The sequence below is a fragment of the Coregonus lavaretus genome (genome assembly GCF_964263955.1).
Source record: "Coregonus lavaretus genome assembly, chromosome: 6".
Classification (NCBI taxonomy): Eukaryota; Metazoa; Chordata; class Actinopteri; order Salmoniformes; family Salmonidae; genus Coregonus; species Coregonus lavaretus.
The window spans coordinates 42,552,637-42,569,353 of NC_139993.1; the positions used below are offsets into that span (position 1 = coordinate 42,552,637).

Sequence of the window (16,717 nt, forward strand, 5' to 3'; positions counted from 1 at the left end):
GTCTTTGTAGAAGAACAGCATCTAGTAAAGATGAGGTCAAGCGTATTGCCTGCCTTGTGAGTAGGGGGGGACGGTGAGAGGGTGAGGTCAAAAGAGGAAAGGAGTGGAAAGAAGGAGGCAGAGAGAAATGAGTCAAAGGCAAACGTAGGGAGGTTAAAGTCACCCAGAACTGTGAGGGGTGAGCCATCCTCAGGAAAGGAACTTATCAAGGCGTCAAGCTCATTGATGAACTCTCCAAGGGAACCTGGAGGACGATAAATGATAAGGATGTTAAGCTTGAATGGGCTAGTGACTGTGACAGCATGGAATTCAAATGAGGAGATAGACAGATGGGTCAAGGGGAAAAGAGAGAATGTCCACTTGGGATAGATGAGGATTCCTGTGCCACCGCCGCGCTGACCAGATGCTCTCTGGGTATGCGAGAACACATGATCAGACGAGGAAAGAGCAGTAGGAGTAGCAGTGTTTTCTGTGGTAATACATGTTTCCGTCAGCGCCAAGAAGTCGAGGGACTGGAGGGTAGCATAGGCTGAGATGAACTCTGCCTTGTTGGCCGCAGAACGGCAGTTCCAGAGGCTGCCGGAGACCTGGAACTCCACGTGGGTTGTGCGCGCAGGGGCCACGAAAGTAGCGTGTATGGCCTGTGCATAGAGGAGAGAACAGGGATAGACAGACACATAGTTGACAGGCTACAGAAAAGGCTACAATAATGCAAAGGAGATTGGAATGAAATTAACTAAACATCTGGGAAAGCGAGATATTATCTATGCATAGTCACTTTAACTCTACCCACATGTACATATTACCTCGACTAACCAGTGCCCCCGCATATTGACTCTGGACCGGTACCCCCTGTATATAGCCTCCCTACTGTTATTTTATTTTACTGCTGCTCTTTACTTATTTGCTATTTTTATTTATCTATTTTTTACTTAACACTTTTTTTTCTTTTCTTAAAACTGCATTGTTGGTTAAGGGCTTGTAAGTAAGCATTTCACTGTAAGGTCTACACCTTTTGTATTCGGGGCATGTGGCAAATAACATTTGATTTTATTTTATTTGATGTCTTCGTCTCTCTGGCCATATTCATGAGCTTTGTTCAGTGGATAAAATGGCCACTTTTTCCATTCAGTTAAGATGGGATCCGGAAGCAATGACTGTGTACATACTATACATTATTATTAACACGTATTTGAGAACATTGAGTCCCCTAAATCATATCCGTATACTCACAGATCACCTCAGTCAGAAGACTCTCTCAAACTTTTTTCCACCTCTGTTTTATTTCCCCTAAAACTCAAATAAATTAGTCTTAAACTTCTGTCATAGCCAAATTTGAGTTACTGGAGACATAGAAGAGTACTGGAGACATGGACAGAGGTGCAGGGCCTAAGCTGGAACAATAACAGAGGGAGTTGTGGGTAGTTATTGGGCTAGCCTGGCCTCAGAGCCAAACGAAACATACTATACCTATTTCTGAGCAACTCCAAGACGTATGATATGTACTAATGATCTAGTTACTTTAGACAGAAACAAAAGTAGGGAGGTTGGTCAGGGAGGATGGGTGGATGTATACCGCGACCGTCTAGCAATCCAAAGGTCGGTGTTCGAGTCGCGTCAGTGACAACTGTAGTATTTTAGCTAACCCTTCCCCTAACCCTTATTCTAACCTTAACCCATTTCACCTAAACTGCTATGTAAATTCTCCTAACCTTTGTCGTTTTAGTTTTCCTAACCATTTATGTAAATTATTCTAATCTTTGTCATTAGTTCTCCTTACTACCAATGTAAATTCTCCCAGTCATTCTCATTTGTTGCAACAAGCAACTTGGTCTCAGAGAAAGATGTATAATACTATACATCCTCCAAGATGTATGATAAGTTGCATCATCAAATTCTTAAGCTATTGTATAATCGGGTAAGACGTATACTATACGTCCTCCAATTTGTATGATATTGTACGATGCCTATTCCATTCATATTATAACCTAACGTAACATAATACAGTGGGGAGAACAATATTTGATACACTGCCAATTTTGCAGGTTTTCCTACTTACAAAGCATGTAGAGGTCTGTAATTTTTATGATAGGTACACTTCAATTGTGAGAGACTGAATCTAAAACAAAAATCCAGAAAATCACATTGTATGATTTTTAAGTAAATCATTTGCATTTTATTGCATGACATAAGTATTTGATACATCAGAAAAGCAGAACTTAATATTTGGTACAGAAACCTTTGTTTGCAATTACAGAGATCATATGTTTCCTGTAGGTGTTGACCAGGTTTGCACACACTGCAGCAGGGATTTTGGCCCACTCCTCCATACAGACCTTCTCCAGATCCTTCAGGTTTCTGGGCTGTCGCTGGGCAATACGGACTTTCAGCTCCCTCCAAATATTTTCTATTGGGTTCAGGTCTGGAGACTGGCTAGGCCACTCCAGGACCTTGAGATGCTTCTTACGGAGCCACTCCTTAGTTGCCCTGGCTGTGTGTTTCGGGTCGTTGTCATGCTGGAAGACCCAGCCACAACCCATCTTCAATGCTCTTACTGAGGGAAGGAGGTTGTTGGCCAAGATCTCGCGATACATGGCCCCATCCATCCTCCCCTCAATACGGTGCAGTCGTCCTGTCCCCTTTGCAGAAAAGCATCCCCAAAGAATGATTTTTCCACCTCCATGCTTCACGGTTGGGATGGTATTCTTGGGGTTGTACTCATCCTTCTTCTTCCTCCAAACACGGCGAGTGGAGTTTAGACCAAAAAGCTCTATTTTTGTCTCATCAGACCACATGACCTTCTCCCATTCCTCCTCTGGATCATCCAGATGGTCATTGGCAAACTTCAGACGGGCCTGGACATGCGCTGGCTTGAGCAGGGGGACCTTGCGTGCGCTGCAGGATGTTAATCCATGACGGCGTAGTGTGTTACTAATGGTTTTCTTTGAGACTGTGGTCCCAGCTCTCTTCAGGTCATTGACCAGGTCCTGCTGTGTAGTTCTGGGCTGATCCCTCACCTTCCTCATGATCATTGATGCCCCACGAGGTGAGATCTTGCATGGAGCCCCAGACCGAGGGTGATTGACCGTCATCTTGAACTTCTTCCAGTTTCTAATAATTGCATCAACAGTTGTTGCCTTCTCACCAAGCTGCTTGCCTATTGTCCTGTAGCCCATCCCAGCCTTGTGCAGGTCTACAATTTTATCCCTGATGTCCTTACACAGCTCTCTGGTCTTGGCCAATGTGGAGAGGTTGGAGTCTGTTTGATTGAGTGTGTGGACAGGTGTCTTTTATACAGGTAACGAGTTCAAACAGGTGCAGTTAATACAGGTAATGAGTGGAGAACAGGAGGGCTTCTTAAAGAAAAACTAACAGGTCTGTGAGAGCCGGAATTCTTACTGGTTGGTAGGTGATCAAATACTTATGTCGTGCAATAAAATGCAAATTAATTACTTAAAAATCATACAATGTGATTTTCTGGATTTTTGTTTTAGATTCCGTCTCTCACAGTTGAAGTGTACCTATGATAAAAATTACAGACCTCTACATGCTTTGTAAGTAGGAGAACCTGCAAAATCGGCAGTGTATCAAATACTTGTTCTCCCCACTGTATATCATACTAAATGGAGAAAAAGATTTACGTACCAAATCCAACGAATTGCCCTGAGACCAGGTTGATTGGACGGGAGCTCTATGTTTCCATTCCTTCCCACCCATGTCAAACCACCAAGGGTCGGCCAGCTGTGCTCCTGCCAAGCTGATGTCTTAGTCCAAAAACCCTGGCTCAGCAAAGCTAACTTTCAAACTTATGTAATTGTACTGTGGAAAACACACAAGTATATTTCATTATCTGCACTGCAAGCCTGCTTTTATTCTCAATGGGTCTGTCACTGAGTTTGGGTTGTTTTGTACGGTTTTAAAACATTGGTCTCCATTCCTTTACTCCATATTGTGATGCTGATACATGACAGGTTCACAAGCAAAGGCCACCTTGCTGTTGGCGTTATTCCAGTATTACCTCCACACCTATAGAAGCATTATTTCTGCACTACTTACCTTATACCTGATGAGGTGATGCTGAATTGAGCTGAGCTTTCTAGACAGGGCAGTATTGTACAGCTCTGATTGTTATCTGGTGTGCTGTTGTCAGTGAGAGCGGTAGGCAACAGAAGCCCTGACATACGTGAGCATTCCCTGTGGTGGATTTTTCTGCCATAAGCAGGTAATTGGATGTGTCTGGCTGGGAGGACTGATAGGTGAGTTGTCACCCACTGGGATGGTTGGCAGGCGAGATGGCACAGGAAATAAACTACATGCTGCTTTTAGCACAAAGACATCTGCGTTTGGGAGGAGGCTGTTATGCTTGTCTATGTGATTTGCTTTTCAGTGTTAGTACATTTTTAGAACCGAGAGACAGAGAGAAGAAGGCAGAGGAGGAGTTAGGAGGGGAAAAAGTTAGTCAGTCAGTGTTCATTGGAAGTAAAGAGCTACGGTTACCTCACCACTAATATCAAAGGCAGCATTTCCTGACGTGCTCCTCAGGAATAAGAGTAATACAGTGTATGTCCAAGTAATGTAAGTGCCCAGACTTGGGGGGCCTCAAGTAGAAAATCAGACTGCCTCGGGCAGATGAGGTAGAGTTTACAGCAGTTCCCCTCTGTCATCCCAAACTGTTGAAGTTGAGAATTCACCCTAGAATCTAGATCATAAGGCCAACCTCTATACTCCCATCTCCACTCAGGAATGCAGGCACTGGGGCATGATGATGATTGAGGAGGAACACTTTAGACAAAGGGTGTCTTGCTGCTCCACTAGACTTTCTCATAGTGATACACTTTGACTGGTTCATCTCTGATCCTAGAGATATATGATCATGGATTATAATATGGCTGCCACTGATTGCTTTCATTTGTTTCAGGATTTAGTGAGACACTTTTGATTATTTGAGATTGACATCTCTCCTCTTATTTCTTAATTTAGATTGTCCTACAGATCTCAGTCATATCAACAGTTTCACTCATCAAACTTGTTTAGTTTCATGTTTCAAATTAGTTTTGATTTAGTCATGACATTTGGCAAAAAATGATCAAACCCACATTTATGCTGACATTAGCCCAATGCCACCACCTTGTGGATCATTAGTAGAAATATAACTTTTCTATTGATATAAATTCTCCCATCAAATCTGTAACAACAGAATGTAGTTTTGTATCCAAATAAATGTTTATTTGACTGTAGTAGCCTGGTGTAAATGAATGAATGTAACAAAATGGACACATTTCTGTCAATCTATTGATGTAACCCTATGTGTGCAGGAGGAAGAGGGAAAGATGGCGCCCCCATCATCACCTTCCCTGAATACTCAGGCTTCGGCGACCTCCTAGACGAGGACTTCCAGAATGTTGTCACATATCTGACCAGCATCCCTAGGTAAAGTAGGAGCCATGCATATGCAGCTTCACTCCAACCATAAATATGTTCCCATGGTTATGCAGTTCAGATCAATACTGCAATTCTGGTGCACTTTATTTTCCCACAGTGGAGAACAGAAGCTTACTGTAATGCTACTGTTTATTTGATCAGGGCAGGTCAAAGAGTGCTGCTTCTAGCATTACAGTGATGCAATCATTGTAATGAGTGTGGCTTGAAGAAACACTTAGGCTTAAATAAACATACAGTGCCTAAAGAAAGTATTCACACCCTTTGACTTTTGCCACATTTTGTTGTGATACAGCCTGAATTTACACACAATACCCCATAATGTCACAGTGGAATTACATTTTTAGAAGTTTTTACAAATTAATTACAAATAAAAAGAGCTGAAATGGCTTGAGTAAATAAGTATTCAACCCCTCTGTTATGACAAGCTTAAAAAGTTCAGGAGTAAACATTTGCTTAAACAAATCACATAGTAAGTTGCATGGACTCATTCTGTCTGCAATAATAGTGGTTTACATCAGGGGTCTTCAACCTTTTCTTGCCCTCCCAGGAAAACCAGCGACCCAGGGACCCCCATCATACATTAGCAAACTTTTCTTTTCTCACGTCTTGTCTTATCCTCAGGTGAATGATAATGGCAAAGGGAAGTAATAAACATTTTTAAATGATTAGATTTGGTAGATCGTTTTTCATTATTTTGACCTCCCCACTTTATAATTGGAAGTGTAAACTCTAACATAGCATATTAGCTAGAAAGGTAACTTCAAACACATTTTCACTAAGATCAGCTGTTTACCTGGTTAAACAAAGGCTAACCATGTGTTGGCAAAAATGTATGTCCAAGTCAAGAAAGCGTACCAGTAGCCAGCAGCACTTGCCGCACTGGTAGCCTATTTGCGGGAGTTCTTTTCCAATGTCAGATACTCCTGTGAGTGTAATTGGCTACAATTAGTGTAATTTGCTCAATATTGTTGACATCATTAGAAATAAGATATTCACCTATTTTCTGTTGTTTCTAGCAGGTAGCCTAGCAGCTAAGAGCGTTGGGCCAGTATTTTCTACATTGTAGAATAATAGTGAAAACATCAAAACTATGAAAGAACACATATGGAATCATGTAGTAACCAAAAAAGTGTTAAACAAATCAAAATATATTTTATATTTGAGATTCTTCAAATAGCCACCCTTTGCCTTGATGACAACTTTGCACACTCTTGGCATTCTCTCAACCAACTTCACCTGGAATGCTTTTTCAACAGTTTTGAAGGAGTTCCCACGTATGCTGAGCACTTGTTGGCTGCTTTTCCTTCACTCTGTGGTCCGACTCATCCCAAACCATCTCAATTTGGTTGAGGTCGGGGGATTGTGCAGTCCAGGTCATCTGATGCAGCACTCCATCACTCTCCTTCTTAGTAAAAATGCGCTTACACAGCCTGGAGGTGTGTTGGGTCATTGTCCTGTTGAAAAACAAATGATAGTCCCCCTAAGCCCAAACCAGATGGGATGGTGTATCGCTGCAGAATGCTGTGGTAGCCATGCTGGTTAAGTGTTCCTTGAATTCTATATACATCACAGACAGTGTCACCAGCAAAGCACCCCCACACCATAACACCTCCTCCATACTTTACAGTGGGAAATACACATGCGGAGATAATTCGTTCACCCACACCACGTCTCACAAAGACACGGCGGTTGGAACAAAAAATCTCCAATTTGGACTCCAGACCTAAGGACACATTTCCACTGGCCAAGCAAGTCTCTTCTTCTTTTTGGTGTCCTTTAGTAGTGGTTTCTTTGCAGCAATTTGACCATGAAGGCCTGATTCACAGTCTTCTCTGAACAGGTGATGTTGAGATGTGTCTGTTACTTGAACTCTGTGAAGCATTTATTTGGGCTGCAATTTCTGAGGCTGGTAACTCTACTGAACATATCCTCTGCAGCAGAGGTAACTCTGGGTCTTCCATTCCTGTGGCGGTCCTCATGAGAGCCAGTTTCATCACACCGCTTGATGGTTTTTGCGACTGCACTTGAAGAAACTTTAAAAGTTCTTGAAATGTAACTTATTGACTGACCTTCATGTCTTAAAGTAATGATGGACTGTCGTTTCTCTTTGCTTATTTGAGCTGTTCTTGCCATAATATGGACTTGGTCTTTTACCAAATATTCTGTATACCCCCCCCCCCCAAAATAGTACAAATTAAGAAAAATCCTTGAATGAGTAGGTGTTCTAAAACCTTTGACCGGTAGTGTATATTTTTTCAGGGACCCCTTGAGTACCTGTAGTACCCCTAGGGGTCCATAGATACTCGGTGGAATACCCCTGGTTTACATGATTTTTGAATTACTAACCCATCTCTGTACCCCACACAGAAAATTATCTTTAAGGTCCCTCAGTCGAGTAGTGAATTTCAAGCACATATTCAACCACAAAGACCAGGGAGATTTTCCAATGCCTCACAAAAAAGAGCACTGATTGGTAAATGGGTCAACATTTTTAAAAAGCAGACACGGTGAAGTTATTAATTAGTCTTTGGATGATGTATCGATACACCCAGTCACTACAAAGATACAGGTGTCCTTCCTTATCTTAGTTTCTGGAGAGGAAGGACACCGCTCAGGTATTTCACCATGAGGCCATTAGTGATTTTAAAACAGTTACCGAGTTTAATTGCTGTCATAGGAGAAAACTGAGGATGGATCAACAACATTGTACTTCTCCCATGGGCAAAGAAATTCAAAAGGGGTGATGATATGAATTAATAGTAATTTCGATCCGAATGTGCAAATTGTCCAAATAGATACGCAAGGTAGATGGATTACTTTAAATATGTTATTGGACAATAAACAGATATGGCTCATTAACATTTACGGACCAAATAATGATGATCCACACTTCTTTGACAATATATATAATAAATTATATATAAATATATATATATAATAAAATATAATAAAAAATATATAATAAATATATAATAAATGTGGTCCTCTGTAGCTCAGCTGGTAGAGCACGGCGCTTGTAACGCTAAGGTAGTGGGTTCGATCCCCGGGACCACCCATACAAAAAGAAATGTATGCACGCATGACTGTAAGTCGCTTTGGATAAAAGCGTCTGCTAAATGGCATATTATTATTATTATTATTATTATTATTATTATTATTAAATTATCAACTCTGCAAGCAATTCAAGACAATATTATTATGGTGGGGGATTATAATACTGTTTTAAATAGCTCAATGGACCGTAAAGGAAATCACACCACAAACAATCACCCACATGCTCTTAAGGAAATCGTGAATGTCATGGATACATTAGAACTAGTAGATATATGGAGGCTTAAATATCCTGATCTAGTGAGATATACATGGCGGAGACTCAATCAAGCTAGTCGTCTTGACTTCTTTCTTATCTCATTCTCGTTGGCACCAAAAGTTTAAAAAGTGTTGATAGGGGACAGAATGCGGTCGGACCATCATATAATTGGCATATACATTACTCTTACTGAATTTCCACGTGGGCGAGGATATTGGAAATGTAAGCAAAGCCTATTGGATGATAATTTATTTTTAACTAGGACAAAGGAATTTATAACTTACTTTTTCCGACATAATATACAGCAAATCCCCTTATTGTATGGGACGCCTTTAAATGTGCCTTTAGAGGCCATGCAATTCTGTACTCATCTCGAAAACAAAAGCAATTTAGGTCAAAAGAGTTTATACTAACAAAGGAATAGCAAGTCTAACAGAACAGATAGATGGCAATAAAAACTGTAACATAGAGGCTCAGAATAAATTAGAGGAAAAACAAAAAGAAATGGAGAAACTTATTCAAGAAAGATCAAGTGTAATATATTATAAAAAATAAAGCAAACTGGATGGAATATGGGGAAAAATGCACCAAATTCTTTTTTAATCTTCAACATAGGAATGCTACCAAAAATAATTTAATGAAATTGGTTACAATTGACGGAGTAACCCATGATTCACCAAATTATATTTTGAAGGAGGAAACAAGGTACTTTAAGCATATGTTTTCATTTCAGTCGCCCCCATCTCCTCTAACTGAAGCTAATTGTAGAGATTTTTTTTCTATTGATAATGTAAGATTAACAGCCAAACAGAAAGACTCATGTGAAGGTGAAATAACAGAGGAGGAACTTCTGGATGCAATTAAAGCCTTTAAGTCTGGGAAAACTCCAGGGTTGGATGGCATACCAGTCGAAGTATACCAAACCTTTTTTGATATACTAAGAGGACCGCTATTAGCATGTTTTAACCACTCCTATATAAATGGTAGATTATCTGACACTCAAGAAGAAGGTCTGATCTCATTATTACTGAAACAGGATACAAGTGGAAAATATAAAGATCCAGTCCATTAAAAAAATTGGAGGCCCCTTACACTTCAGTGTTGTGATGCAAAAATTCTAGCAAAATGTATAGCGCATAGAATTAAAAAGGTATTGTCGGATATTATTCATTCTAATCAGACAGGTTTTTTACATGGAAGATACATTGGAGATAATATAAGGCAAGTATTGGAAACAATAGAACATTATGGAAAACCGGTGAAACCAGGCCTGCTATTCATAGCAGACTTCGAAAAGGCATTTGATAAAGTACGACTGGGGTTTATATATAAATGCCTGGAGCATTTCAATTTTGGCGAATCTCTTATAAAATGGGTCAAAATCATGTATAGTAACCATAGGTGTTCTCAGAAAGTTTTAAACTGTCAAGAGGAGTGAATCAAGGTTGTCCACTATCGGCATATCTATTTATTGTGGCCATCGAGATGTTAGCTATTAAAATCAGATCCAACAATAATATCAGGGGATTAGAAATCCAGGGCTTAAAAACAAAGGTGTCATTGTACGCTGATGATTAATGTTTTCTTTTAAATCCACAAATATAATCACTCCACAGCCTCATAGAGGATCTAGATACATTTTCTAACCTCTCTGGATTACAACCAAATTATGACAAATGTACTATATTACGTATTGGATCAATAAAAAATACAATTTTTACATTGCCATGTAGTTTACCAATAAAATGGTTTGAAGATGATGTGGATATATTCGGAATAAATATCCCAAAGGAAATAAATGATCTCACTTCAATAAATTATAATAGAAAGTTAGCAAAAATAGATAAGATCTTGCTACCATGGAAAGGTGGGTGCCTGTCAATTTGTGGAAAAATCACCCTGGTTAACTCTTTAGTATTATCCCAGTTTACCTATTTGCTTATGGTCTTGCCAACGCCTAGCGAACAGATTTTTAAATTATATGAGAAAAAAAGATTCCATTTTATTTGGAACGGCAAGCCAGACAAAATTAAACGGGCCTATTTATATAATGAATATGAATTCGGAGGACAGAAATTATTAAAAATTAAAGCATTAGACCTATCACTAAAAGCTTCAGTCATACAAAAGTTATACTTAAATCCGAACTGGTTCTCCAGCAAATTAGTAAGATTGACTCACCCAATGTTCAAGAATGGCCTTTTTCCCTTTATTCAGATTACAACCACTCACTTTCAGTTATTTGAAAAGGAAATCATCTCCCAGATATCACAATTTCTAAAACAAGCCATAGAAAGTTGGTTGCAATTTCAATTTAATCCACCAGAAACGACAGAACAAATAATGCAACAAATATTGTGGTTAAACTCAAATATACTAATTGACAAAAAACCTTTTTTTTTGGGACAAAATGTTTAAAAAAGGTATAATCTTTGTAAATTATATCATCGGTAGGACTGGTGGATTTATGTCGCACATGCAGCTAACAAAAACATATGGAAATGTCTGCTCTACCCAAAATTACAACCAAATAATTGCAGCCTTACCGCAAAAATGGAAGAGGAAAGTGGAAGGAGGAGAAAGTAAGGAACTTGTCTGTCGGCCTTGCATTAAAGAACATAATTGGTTAAGGAAAACTGTGATAAATAAAAAGGTATATCAGTTTCAATTAAGGACCAAAGGATTGACAGCCGTCCCATATAGATTGCAAAATAGTTGGGAAGAGATTTTTGACGTACCGATCCCATGGCATAGTGTTTATGAACTGATACGCAAAACGACACCGGATTCAAAAATTAGAATCTTTCAATTTAAATTATTATATAAAATTCTTGCTACCAATATAATGTTATTTACAGTGGGGAAAAAAAGTATTTAGTCAGCCACCAATTGTGCAAGTTCTCCCACTTAAAAAGATGAGAGAGGCCTGTAATTTTCATCATAGGTACACGTCAACTATGACAGACAAATTGAGAAAAAAAAATCCAGAAAATCCCATTGTAGGATTTTTTATGAATTTATTTGCAAATTATGGTGGAAAATAAGTTTTTGGTCACCTACAAACAAGCAAGATTTCTGGCTCTCACAGACCTGTAACTTCTTCTTTAAGAGGCTCCTCTGTCCTCCACTCGTTACCTGTATTAATGGCACCTGTTTGAACTTGTTATCAGTATAAAAGACACCTGTCCACAACCTCAAACAGTCACACTCCAAACTTCACAATGGCCAAGACCAAAGAGCTGTCAAAGGACACCAAAAACAAAATTGTAGACCTGCACCAGGCTGGGAAGACTGAATCTGCAATAGGTAAGCAGCTTGGTTTGAAGAAATCAACTGTGGGAGCAATTATTAGGAAATGGAAGACATACAAGACCACTGATAATCTCCCTCGATCTGGGGCTCCACGCAAGATCTCACCCCGTGGGGTCAAAATGATCACAAGAACGGTGAGCAAAAATCCCAGAACCACATGGGGGGACCTAGTGAATGACCTGCAGAGAGCCGGGACCAAAGTAACAAAGCCAACCATCAGTAACACACTACGCCGCCAGGGACTCAAATCCTGCAGTGCGAGACGTGTCCCCCTGCTTAAGCCAGTACATGTCCAGGCCCGTCTGAAGTGCATTTGGATGATCCAGAAGAGGATTGGGAGAATGTCATATGGTCAGATGAAACCAAAATATAACTTTTGGTAAAAACTCAACTCGTCATGTTTGGAGGACAAAGAATGCTGAGTTGCATCCAAAGAACACCATACCTACTGTGAAGCATGGGGTTGGAAACATCATGCTTTGGGGCTGTTTTTCTGCAAAGGGACCAGGACGACTGATCCGTGTAAAGGAAAGAATGAATGGGGCCATGTATCGTGAGATTTTGAGTGAAACCCTCCTTCCATCAGCAAGGGCATTGAAGATGAAACGTGGCTGGGTCTTTCAGCATGACAATGATCCCAAACACACCGCCCGGGCAACGAAGGAGTGGCTTCGTAAGAAGCATTTCAAGGTCCTGGAGTGGCCTAGCCAGTCTCCAGATCTCAACCCCATAGAAAATCTTTGGAGGGAGTTGAAAGTCTGTGTTGCCCAGCGACAGCCCCAAAACATCACTGCTCTAGAGGAGATCTGCATGGAGGAATGGGCCAAAATACCAGCAACAGTGTGTGAAAACCTTGTGAAGACTTACAGAAAACGTTTGACCTGTGTCATTGCCAACAAAGGGTATATAACAAAGTATTGAGAAACTTTTGTTATTGACCAAATACTTATTTTCCACCATCATATGCCAATAAATTCATTAAAAATCCTACAATGTGATTTTCTGGATTTTTTTTTCTCATTTTGTCTGTCATAGTTGATGTGTACCTATGATGACAATTACAGGCCTCTCTCATCTTTTTAAGTGGGAGAACTTGCACAATTGGTGGCTGACTAAATACTTTTTTTCCCCACTGTATATGGGGGATACAATCTTCCCAGCTCTGCAGATTTTGCTGCGAAGAGACAGAATCATTAGATCATTTGTTTTGGTACTGTCCATTTGTAGCTTGTTTTTGGACACAGGTCCAGGAATGGCTAAAGGATTGCAATTTTTACCTGGAGCTAACCCTGCAGATAGCACTACTGGGTGATCTGAAAAGTCATAGTCAATCAATCAATAACATAATAATACTATTAGCAAAAATGTTTATTTTCAATTCACATTCTGTAGAAACAATGAGAATAGAAAGGTTCAGAGCTTTTGTAAGACATCACAGTACAGTTGAAATATATATGGCAAATAGAAATCCTGTATGGATGGTGTTAAAAGATAGATGGGAGGTGTTGAATGGAATTGAAGGATGGGACTAATAACAACTAACAACAAACAATAACAAGATAACTAATCATGTAGGCACACTGTGTCCATAATAAGTGTATGGCTTGTAGGTTGGGAGCTTTTGTGAAGGAGCACAGTTAGAAAGATATGGCATATAGAAGCAAACCGGATGGACATCATGAAAATGATCGGAGAGGTTGAGAGTAGAAGAAGTTCAGGAGAAAGAACAAATAAAATGTAATTACTGTAAAATTGACTGTGTCCATAAAATGTAGATAGTGGGTATGGGCTGGAAGTAGAGGCCTAGGTGTTGTTGTTCACTAGTTTACTCCAAGCGGGGAAAGGGTGGCGGGGTTGGAAAGTAATAAAGGGGAATATATATATTTTTAAAAAGGATATGTATGTATGTATGTATGTATGTATGTATGTATGTATGTGTGTATGTGTGTATATGTATATGTGTATGTATATATGTATATGTATGTATATATATATGTGTATATATATATAAAAAAAAGAAAAGAAAAAAAAAGTTAGTGCCTTTTGCATCCCTTCTATATTTTAAGTAGAAATTGGGCACCAATATTGAATTTTAGCCTGTTATATTCAATGAAATGCCCTTTAATATAAACCACATGGAGAATTCAATAAATCTGATGTTTAATATGAATAAAGACTTGCTAAAGTGCCAAGATTCAGCATTTTCACATGTCCCTCCGTGCACCCTCTGTGACTTCCAGGAAGATTTGAACCCACTTAACCCCATAATGTATCCAAGTTTTCATCATCATTGTAAAGCCCTAGTTATTTTGTTGCTTTGAAAAGTCATTTCTGAATATTATTATTTATTTCGTTTTATAATGATGAAACCATAAAAAAATGTATGTCAAAAGAAACATTGAACATCTAAAAGTCAAATCGTAGTGTAAAAGCAGGTGAGCTGGTTCTACTCCTTTTGTTGTGTTTTGTGGTTGGAAACTGAGTGGGTCGAGCATAACACATCAACCCTGTTACCCATAGATAGACAGGCTAGAAACGTTCTAACAATTACATTTTTTTTGTGAAGTATTCAATTGCCCCTTCCTGTTGCACACAACAAGCTTCCATTTCCCCTGTCCCAAGAGGATGTATGGCTGATTTTAAATGAAATCATCAACAACTTTTATTGAACCTCTTGAGATGGGAAAACTTGTTTTTTAGTAAGTTGAACAGGTGCTTATGACAGAATGTTAAAATGAGGTGAAATCAACAACAGAAAATTCACCAAGTTGCAAATCTCTAAAGGCACCAAATTGGTGGAACAACCCAGTTACTCCATAATACTAACCTAAATGACAGAGTGAAAAGAAGGAAGCCTGTAGAGAATAAAAAAATTCCAAAACATGCATCCTGTTTGTAACAAGGCACTAAAGTAATATTGCGAAACATGTTGCAAAGTCCTGGATACAAAGTGTTATGTTTGGGGCAAATCCAACACAACACATCACTGAGTACCACTCTTCATATTTTCAAGCATGGTGGTGGATGCATCAGGTTATGGGTATGCCTGTCATCGGCAAGGACTGGGGAGTTTTTCCCGGATAAAAATAAACGTAATGGAGCTAAGCACAGGCAAAATCATAGAGGAAAACCTGGTTCAGACACTGGGAGACGAATTCACCATTCAACAAGACAATAATCTAAAACACAAAGACAAATCTACACTGGAGCTACTCACCAAGAAGACATTTAATGTTCCTGAGTGGCCTAGTTACAGTTTTGACTTAAATATGCTTGAAGATCTATGGCAAGACTTGAAAATGGACCAATGATCAACAACCAACTTGACAGAGCTTGGTAGCCTTGATATAGATGAGCAAGAAAGACTGTATCAAAGATCCACCACCATATTTTACAGTAGGTATGAGGTACTTTTCTGCATATGCTTCTGTTTTTCAATGACAAACCCACCACTGGTGTGTGTGGGCAAAGACCTTCTATTTTCATGTCATTTGGCCACGCACACCAGTGGTGGGTTTGTCATTGAAAAACAGAAGCATATGCGGAAAAGTACCTCATACCTACGGTAAAATATGGTGGTGGATCTTTGAAGTTATAGGGCTATTTTGCTTCCACTGGTCCTGGGGCCGTTGTTAAGGTCAATAGCATCATGAACTATACCAAGTACCAGGACATTTTAGCCAAAAACCTGGTTGCCTCTGCCAGGAGGCTGACACTTGGCCACAAGTGGATCTTCCAACAAGGCAATAACCCCAAGCACTAATCAAAATCCACATTTTTTAAAATTACTTGTTTTTATTACTTGTTAATAAACAACATCTATTTCACAAGACACATTTCTCCGAAAATTGCACATCTGGGATATCATTCTCTCTCTCATGACACAGTGAATGTTCAATTAATCTGGTCTCATGTCAGCTGTTCTCAGGCAGGAAAATACACAAAAGCTGTTCAGTCGCGTAGGAATATACGAGGCGAGATAACAGAGTAAGACGTTAGACATCATCACCCAGTGAGCACAAGACATTAAAAATACACATTCTCAACGTCTTTTCATTGTATTTTAAATGTCTTGTGCTAATAGGGGAGCAACTTCATTCACCCTTTTGTCAGAGTTACACATTGAGAATGTTAATGACCCCCTCTTAACATCTTCCCTGTAAAACACCCCAAACATTAAATAAGCTTACACAGCTCCTCTAACACTGTTAACTACAGTGGTTTTGCGAAAGTATTCACCCCCTTGGCATTTTTCCTATTTTGTTGCCTTATAACCTGGAATTAAAATGGCTTTTTGGGAGGTTTGTATAATTTGATTTACACAACATGCCTACCACTTTGAAGATGCAAAATATTTTTTTGGGTGAAACAAACAACAAATAAGACAAAAAAACAGAAAACTTGAGCGTGCATAACTATTCACCCCCCCCCCCCCCAAAGTCAATACTTTGTAGAGCCACCTTTTGCAGCAATTACAGCTGCAAGTCTCTTGGGGTATGTCTCTATAAGCTCGGCACATCTAGCCACTGGGATTTTTGCCCATTCTTCAAGGCAAAACAGCTCCAGCTCCTTCAATATGGATGGGTTCTGCTGGTGTACAGCAATCTTTAAGTCATACCACAGATTCTCAATTGGATTGAGGTCTGGGCTTTG

The 16,717-nt window shown here is 39.4% G+C and overlaps 1 protein-coding gene across 1 annotated transcript in view; it reads left to right on the top strand.

Moving 5' to 3' along the window:
* The window catches only part of mcf2l2 (MCF.2 cell line derived transforming sequence-like 2), a gene marked incomplete at its 5' end in the record, with an annotated part of 138,962 nt that overhangs the window by 23,031 nt on the left and 99,214 nt on the right, over positions 1 to 16,717 (top strand). The window contains one exon of the mRNA XM_084164037.1: positions 5,316 to 5,430. Within this exon, the coding sequence (XP_084020163.1) occupies positions 5,316 to 5,430 (115 nt within the window). The remainder of the gene's footprint in view (positions 1 to 5,315; positions 5,431 to 16,717) is intronic.